General features: G+C 38.3%; 1 protein-coding gene across 2 annotated transcripts; it reads left to right on the top strand.

The window, feature by feature from the left end:
• The first annotated feature begins 991 nt into the window (after positions 1–991).
• On the top strand, positions 992–4,981 carry LOC131043850 (pentatricopeptide repeat-containing protein At3g24000, mitochondrial). 2 transcript variants are annotated; one of them, XM_057977087.2, is made up of 2 exons: positions 992–3,575; positions 3,667–3,874. In XM_057977087.2, the coding sequence occupies exons 1-2, from the start codon at positions 1,275–1,277 to the stop codon at positions 3,730–3,732; spliced, it is 2,367 nt and encodes a 788-aa protein (XP_057833070.2). In that variant the 5' UTR covers positions 992–1,274; the 3' UTR covers positions 3,733–3,874. The 2 variants fall into 2 exon arrangements, with proteins under 2 accessions (XP_057833070.2, XP_057833067.2); XM_057977084.2 differs by adding an exon at positions 4,326–4,981 and having other exon boundaries at positions 994–4,106.
• The last annotated feature ends 3,966 nt before the right edge of the window (positions 4,982–8,947 follow it).

Genomic DNA, 8,947 nt, shown 5'->3' with positions numbered 1-8,947 from the left:
CAACTTAATATTAGTAAGGAGTAAGTTTTTAAATAAATTGTTGTCTAATCTCTAACATCTAGTAGTATATAACACACCCCTAAGAATTTTGAGTCTCTTGTTATTACAAGTTTTCTTGGTAAAGGTACTAAATATAAAATTGCATTTGTAAGGAAGGTGTGGTTGTGAATTTGTACTCCCTAAAGCATACCTTAACCCCTTTAGACAAACATGATAATATTGCAAAAAGAAAAAGAGTGAAAAAGAGGGAACTTGAAGCCCTTGTTAGTAAATATGTCTCTAAAGAGAATCATTGGAACAAATTGGACAAGGGGGTGTTGATTTACAAGGGAGTCAGTGATTGTGTGGGGACAACTCTTATTACTTCTACCCTTAATAAGACCATGAAGGATGGGCAGGGAATTGTTAAGGCTCTAGAGCAACCATTTGTTAAAGTGGCTAAAGTGAGGAGGTCTCCTAGACTTGTTGGAGTTGATCGTACAGATTTAAAAGCAATTGAGTTGTTTATAGATCATTCAAAGATGGTGAAGGACAAAGTTAGCTAGGATAGTGAAGACAACATCCTTGAGCATATGCCACTTATGAAATGGTAATCCAATAGTTATTTTGAGAAAATAAACACACCTAATATTGAATGCAATTATGTTGAAAGTCTCTAGACCCATGTTGTAAATTTTGATGTTCAAAACTAATGCTCCATTCATGTTGAGATAGCCACCTAGATTTTGAATATAAAAAAGAGAATGAATAGAATGAAAAGGAACATAAGTAACATGATAAAATTTAATATTAAGATTATATGCAGAAGCATGAAGCACTATGAGGAGTTATATGAGTCCTCAATTGAGAACTAGGAGAGGTCTAACCCATTCTAACTTCTGTGTTTGTGTTCTATTCTCTTTGTTTCTAATTTTCTATTAGACTATTGGTTTTGGTCAATTTGAACCTACTTCGCTTTGCTTAAGATAATTTTTTGGAAAAGATTGGGAATATTCAAATTGATAAACCATTTTAACTGTAGCCTTTCCTTCTCAAAATTATGTGTCTGCACAAAAATGTTACTTCGCCATCTTTCAATGGGGTTCTCGGAATCGTTTCTAATCACCTTCAATCTTTCTATGGTGTTCCTGAAATCATCTCAAAATCGCTTCCAGTCTCTCTGCTAGAGCCAGCTCGAGCGGAAATGCTTCAAATTTTACTGCTGGCAATGTCATTGTGGTAGACATTGACTGATTGACACTGGACATTTTCCATGCTCCAATTACAATCAAAAGATGCCATTGCCAGCCACTCCTCATCTCAATCTCACAGCATTATGTAGAGAGGGCCAGTTGAAGGAGGCGCTGCACATTCTGCTTACCACACACAATCCCCCTGGAGACTCCTCTACATATCTTCAGTTATTGCAGACTTGCATTTTCAAGAACACTCTTTCACAAGTGAAAAATGTCCACTCTTTCATCGCTCACAGGCGATTTGCATTTGCTACGCGCACTTCTTTTCAGAATAGTCTTATTAATTTGTATGTCAAGTGCGGAAGTTTGGTGGACGCTCTTAAAGTGTTTGATCACATGAGAGAACGAAACATCGTGTCATGGAACACAGTTATTGCAGCATACCGAAGACATGGGTATCCTCAGGAGGCAGTAGCACTGTTTCACCAAATGCAACGAAAAGGCTTCCAACCCGATCAGTTCACATTTGCCAGCATAGTCGCAGCCTGTGCCAAAATGGGAGCTTTAGATCAGGGTATGGACATTCATCAAAGCATAAAGGATAGAGGAATTTCGTCAGATGTCGTAGTTGCAACTGCTCTGGTAGACATGTATGCAAAATGTGGAAGCATAGACAAGGCAAGTGAACTGTTTGACAAAATGCGTCAAAGAAATGTGATCTCATGGAATGCCATGGTTGCAGCATATGTACAAAATGGATTTGTTGAAATGGCTTTAGAAACTTTCAAGCAAATGCAATTGGCAGGCGTAAAGCCAAATTCCACAACCTTTGCCAACGTCCTCCCTGCCTGTGCCAAAATGGGAGCTTTGGAACAGGGAATGGACATCCATCAAAGCATAACAGAGGGGGGTTTTTTTTCAGATGTTGTAGTTGCAACTGCCATGGTCGACATGTATTCAAAATGTGGAACTATAGACAAGGCACGTGAGCTGTTTGACAAAATGCTTCAAAGAGACGCGGTCTCATGGAATGCGATGATTGCAGGATATGCACAAAATGGATTTATTGCAAAGGCCTTTGAAACTTTTAAGCAGATGCAACTGGCGGGTTTAAAGCCAGACTCCACAACCTTTGTCAGCATCCTCCCTGCCTGTGCTCAAATGGGAGCTTTGGAGCAGGGTACAGCTGTCCATCAAAGCATAATTGAAAGTGGATTTTTTTTAGATATTATAGTTGGGAATGCTCTAGTAGATATGTACGCAAAATGTGGAAGCATGCACAAGGCACATGAATTGTTTGCCAGAATGCCTCAGAAAGATGTTATCTCATGGAATGCAATGATTGTTGGATATGCACAAAATGGGTTTGTGGAAAAAGCCTTAGAAACTTTCAAGCAAATGCAATTGGCAGATGTAAAGTCAGACTACACAACTTTCGCCAGCATCCTCCCAGCCTGTGCCAAGATGGGAGCCTTGGAACAGGGTATGGACATCCATCAAAGAATAACAGAAGGTGGATTTTTGTCGGATGTAGTTGTTGCAAATTCCCTGGTAGACATGTATGCCAAATGTGGAAGCATAGACAAGGCACGAGAACTGTTTGACAAAATACCTCAAAGAAATGTGGTCTCATGGAATGCCATGGTTGCAGGATATGCACAAAATGGATTTTTTGAAAAGGCTTTAGAAAATTTCAGGCAAATTCAATCTGCCGGTATAAAGCCAGACCCCACAACCTTTGCCAGTATTCTCCCAGCCTGTGCTAAAATGGGAGCTTTGGAACTGGGTATGGACATCCATCAAAGCATAATGGAAGGGGGTTACATTTCAGATGTTGTGGTTGCGAATGCCCTGGTAGACATGTATGCAAAATGTGGAAGCATAGAGAAGGCGAGAGAAGTATTTGAAAAAATGCCTCAAAGAAATGTGGTCTCATGGAATGCCATGATTGCAGGATATGCACAAAATGGATTATGCAAGGATGCTCTCAAAGTCTTTGAATTAATGAAGCACTCTGGAACATATCCTGACATTATAAGCTTTGCTTGCGTTCTATTTGCATGCAGCCACGCAGGTTTGGTGGATGAGGGTTGTAAATGCTTCAATCACATGAGTAATCTATACTACATACCTACAGTTGATCATTATGTGTGCATGGTCGATCTTCTTGCCCGTGCTGGCTATCTTGAGGACACACTAAACTTTATCATTAAGATGCCGATTAAACCTGTGGTGGTTGTGTGGATGTGTTTTCTTGGTGCCTGTAGGTCGCATATGAATATAGGCTTAGGAATATTTACAGCAACACTGCTTTTTGATTTGGATCCTAAAAATGCTGCCACTTATGTTCTTCTCTCAAACATCTTTGCAGAAGTTGGCTGGAGGAGTGAAGTTGAAATGGTAAGGAGATTAATGAAAGAAAGAGGAATTAAAAAGATCCCTGGATGTAGTTGGATTGAAGGCCATCAAATGGTGCATACTTTTTGTGCAGGAGACAGATCACACCCACAGACACAGGAGATCTACGCAAAGTTGGATAAATTGGCTTGGGAGATGAAGGCAGCGGGGTATTTTCCAGATTCAAGACATTCACTCAATGATGTGGAAGAGGAGGAAAAAGAATTATTTCTTCACCATCATAGTGAAAAGTTGGCAATTGCATTTGGTTTGTTAAACACGCCCCCTGGATCAACTATTAGAGTTGTTAAGAACCTTAGAGTATGTGCTGACTGCCACACTGCAACAAAATTTATCTCCAAGATTGTTGGAAGAGAAATTGTTGTGAGAGATGCAAACCGTTTCCACCATTTTAAACAGGGACAATGTTCTTGTGGAGATTACTGGTGATGTTAAATGAAGCAATCTGCAAATTTGGCTTGCACCATAATGATGTGCACGATGTCAGATCTGCAATAATAATGAAGGGAAAAGGTTTTATTTTCAATTTGAAAAAAAATTATTGGACGTTTGACAATCTAGACGATGCTGTTACCAGGCTTTGTTAAGATAGATACATAGAGTGCAATGTAGATCATAGCTTACATATATTGTTGAGTATCTGTTAAAGTTCTTTTTTTTTATTGGTTCTGTTAAAGTTCTATTTTATGACAACATGTATGTTTAATTGAATTGTCTTAAATAAATCTGCAGGAGTTGGAGAACAGGGCGAAAGTAAAAAAATGAGGAATACTCCTAAATAAATGGAAAGATGCTTGTCTAGTAGGAAATGGGAAAGGAGGGTTCACAATCAACCTTCGTCATTTTGTATAGATTTTTTGTTCGGATTAATTGTAGTGATGTGTTGGACAATTTGTATATGGGTTTATAGATGGCTTATAGCAATATGGGTCTGTAGATCATAGCTTACATATATTGTTGAGTATCTATTAAAGTTCTCTTTTATGACAACATGTATGTTTAATTGAATTGTCTTAAATAAATCTGCAGGAGGTGGAGAACACGGCGAAAGTAAAAGATGAGGAACACTCCTAAATAAATGGAAAGATACTTGTCTAGTAGGAGAGGAGGGTTCACAATCAACCCTCATCATTTTGTATAGATACTTGTCTAGTGGGAGAGGAGGGTTCACAATCAACCCTCATCATTTTGTATAGATTTTTTGTTCGGATTAATTGTAGTGTTGTATTGGACAACCTGTATATGGGTTTACAGATGGCTTATGGCAATATGGGACTACCTGGTGGAGAACAGGGCGAAAGTAAAAGATGAGGAACACTCCTAAATAAATTCAATCTTCATGTTGTTGACAAGCCTAACACCATAAGCACTTGAAGATTTTATCTTGCATATTGTTACATATTTTTAATATCGTTTCACATCCCTCTACTCAGTGAGATAGTTAATAGATTTGTGAGTTCACAAATAATTTTTAATCTAATTTGATTTCAATATGTTTGATTTTAATAAAAAATAAACCATTATAATTTATCTGTGAACAAGTAAAAAATTATAATTGTGCTTATGTTGTAATTAGTAGATATGCATGACACTTGAAAAACTAGCATTATGAGGTTATTAGGTTGAAGTTAGTAGAGAGAGTCTTCTCGTAGTCGCCTCTATGTTTGTGTTGTGTTTTGTTCTATTTGTTGTTTTTGGTTTGTTGTTTTTGTGTTGTTAGTTTATTGTTTCTAGCTGGGTTGGGCCTATTTTATCTTCCCTTAAGGTAGTTTTGTAAAGGGCTAGGACCATAATTTTTTCAAATATCTAATGAAAAATCTCCTTCTTTATGGATTCCCAAGTCATAATCAAATAGGTCAATAGTGATTATCAAACTAAGGATGGAAAACTTATTTCCTACAAATGGATGGTAGATAGTTTCAAACAGTGCCTAAAATGCATCTATTTTGAATAGGTACCCCACTTCAATAATAGAGTTGTAGATACCATGGACACCATTAGGTGCCTCTTGGATATTCCATAAGATATTCATTGCTATAAATTCTTGGTTGAACAACTATTGGTTGCCACATGCTATGTCCCTAACTTTGAGCTTGTATGTGAGTTTATTGCTCCCAACTCCCCTCAATAACATGTCATTTTAAACCTATCCTTAGTGACACTATATCGAAAGAGATTTATCTAGTGCTCATCCCACTTCACTATCCTTAGTGACACTATATCGAAAGAGATTTAATATTGCCCTATTATGATGCCTAAACTCAAAGGAGGCTCTTCTCACACTCAAAAATCATAATGACATCTTTGTTGCCCATGTAGACACTTAAATTTGGCCGATTAATTTAATCAGATCAAATCTCGTAAGTCCCTTGTATTAGTTGAATAATTCATGTTATTCAATAAAGATCAAGTATCCCTTTTGGCTAAATTAATTAAATGAAGCCATGTCCCATTAGTCGATTAATTAATTAATCTCCCCTTTCCAATCCCTTTAATTAATTAATCTCCCCTTTCCAATCCCTTTAATTAATTAATTAACCTCTTTCCAATCCCTTTTATTAATTAATTCCCCGAGTTTCCATCTCCTTATTTGAAATAATCCCATTTAACCCACATGGCTCCTAACTCTTAACCACCTAACCCAGCCTAACTCCCATCTAACCTACCTCTATCCTTACCCTTGCATCCCTAGCCAACCCTATCCTTCCAAACCAACCCTCCCTCCTAACCTCCATGTGTGCACATTCATCCTTATTTTCCAAATATTGAAAAATATTCTATTTGGGTGGTTATTCCCCAAAAAAGACATGTGCTTGAGGACACATGTCATCTCTTCCCAAGACATGTGTCCCTCCCTTGGGACACTTGTCTCTTCCACTTAAGCCACTTGTGTGAAGCCTTCTTCCACATGGCTCCCTTTGGAGTGCCACTTGTGTTGCATTCTCATCTCCTCTTTCGCTCCTCTCATCTCCTATTTAATCCCCCTCTTTTCTATGCTTTTCATTGACCTTCATCTAACTGCATCATTACTTTGCAGAAATCATTACTCACTCCCATTTCATCACCATCCATTATTATTTACAACCATAATCATGGAGCAATATCGAGCATCCAAAGACGTCATCGAGCATACATAAAATCGAGGAATAATCAAATCGAAGCGGGCATGCTGGTTTGCGTTGCACTGTTATTTTAGTTCTATTTTTATTTCATCATTCTAATCTCGAGGTGTATGATGTTTTGTGTATTTTGGTTAATTAGTTAGCTTTTAATCCCTTTGTATTTCATGCACATTTCTCATCGTACACATTCTAGCACGCCTTGTGGGACCCACTTCATGGGTCATTTTCTCACGTTTATTGTTGTTTGAGTTTTTTTTTCACATATTTTGAGTACTTGTAGGCAAAAACGCGAGAATACAACGGATTTCCACCTCGGCAGAGGTCTACTTCATCGATTTCAACATTTTCTAAAATGACGGGTTCGCTTCCAGAAGCGGTGGGTTCGCCACCTGAAACAACAAATTCGCATTCTCACAGTCATACGAAAGGTGAAATTTCAAAATTCTACTCTTGGGATTTCTGTAAATGTTTTTTTGGTTTTTTAACCAGTTAGCGGGTTCATGGTGAACTCTAGTGAGTTTGTGGTCAACTTTCGTAGGTTTGCACTGGTGAAAGCAATTCTGGGTTTTTATGCTCTTTGTTATGTGTTTAAAATAAACTCTAGCGGGTTTGCGAGTAGCTCTAGCAAGTTCATGGGTAACTCTAGCAAGTTTGCACTATGTCTGCATTTTTTCTGCACTAGTTAATTAAAAATCTGCATTTTGTAAAAGCTATGGCGGGTTTGTGGGTAGTTCTAGCGGGTTTGTGGGTAGTCCCAGCGGGTTTGAAACTAACTCCAGCAGGTTTGAAGCTAACTCTAGTAGGATTGCATTAAAAAAAAAAAATGCAGAAGCTGCGAGAATGCACTAAGAAACCGCAGGAATGCACCAAAAAGTCACGGGAATGTAATAAAAATCTGCAAGAATGCACTAAAAAATTGTGGGAATGCACCGTGTTTTTGCGGGTTTGTGGTATCTGTGTTTTAACAGTCATTTTTCCAAATCTGTATTTCATCAAATCATTGCTAACTCGCTAATTTCAATTGTTTGATTGATTTTTCACTAACGTTTGTGTTGTTAATCATGCAATTGAAGACCCCATGCTTTTAAAACACTAACAATTTGTTGCAAGACCGCTAAAGAAGGGTTTTGTGAAAACATATTTCCTTTATTGCTTTTCATTTTTACATTTGTGTCTTCTACTTAATCGAAGCACACTTCAATTTCTGAACGGAAAATAACACCATATTTTTTGTGATTGGCGCGCTTGTGCACACATAGGGTGGACCAACTGTTACACCAAGTTTCCTCTCCCCTCACCTTCGAGGACCTTGGGTGAAGAGAAAGGTGATTAATGACTCTCGCTTTCATTTTGAGTAGAGAATCATCTCTTGGGGGCCTCATCACCTCAAGGGAGTGCTTCAAAATAGGGGCACGTTGGGATATCATCTCTCCCAGGGTGACCTTGAGCAGTGTTTTTCAAGCCGCTATATAAATACCTGATCAAATGGTCGGAGTGTTGAGTGAATTCATTGTATGTGGAGGCCTTCTCTGCACTGATAAGCTCAATTAGAGCCTTACGTGGCTGGTTTCACAAAATCGTTGTTGGCCTGGACCCATCGGAAAACTACTATGAACCATTGTTATAGTGGCCCCAATCCTTCTACTTATTGATTCAGGTGTTGTGATATGCGTATACTGAAGATACCCCTCATGTACCCCCCAATTTGAGATAGAAAATTTCTCGAGATCTTAGGATCTTTACAAATTCGAAGCTTGGCATGCCTAAGAAGTGTATGTCGTGGAGTGGAGCTAGTGCTACCAAGCTTCTATCTATCTGATTAGATGTTGTATCCTGGGCTAGGAGTTTCAACAAGTATTGTCCTTTGACTATCCCAGGAAGTGCATGACTATTTATTGCATTCTATCATTTGTATGTTCTTGTTGTGTTTGTGTCACAACGCTCTTTTGTCGAAATCAATATTAGTCATCAAACACATCACATTTCACACAGTCCTAGTTGTTGTTGTCCTCCAGTAGGTTCGCTTCTTGGTATAGCGGGAATGACTCTTCTTTGAGCTATATTGAATTACTTAGCGTAGTCACTACCATTCAAACTCTCGCAGGTTTTCTTTGAAAACTCAAGGGTTCGCTCTTTACTCTGGCGGGTTCACTGTCACTTTTGCTAGTTCTCTCAGTCTTTGATATTATAGTGGGTTTTCACCTAGGTCTAGCGGGTTTGTCATCATTCTCA

The sequence above is a fragment of the Cryptomeria japonica genome, chromosome 6 (genome assembly GCF_030272615.1).
Source record: "Cryptomeria japonica chromosome 6, Sugi_1.0, whole genome shotgun sequence".
Taxonomy (NCBI): domain Eukaryota; kingdom Viridiplantae; phylum Streptophyta; class Pinopsida; order Cupressales; family Cupressaceae; genus Cryptomeria; species Cryptomeria japonica.
Note: the sequence above shows the minus strand (reverse complement) of the source record. Positions and strands in the feature narration are given on the sequence as shown.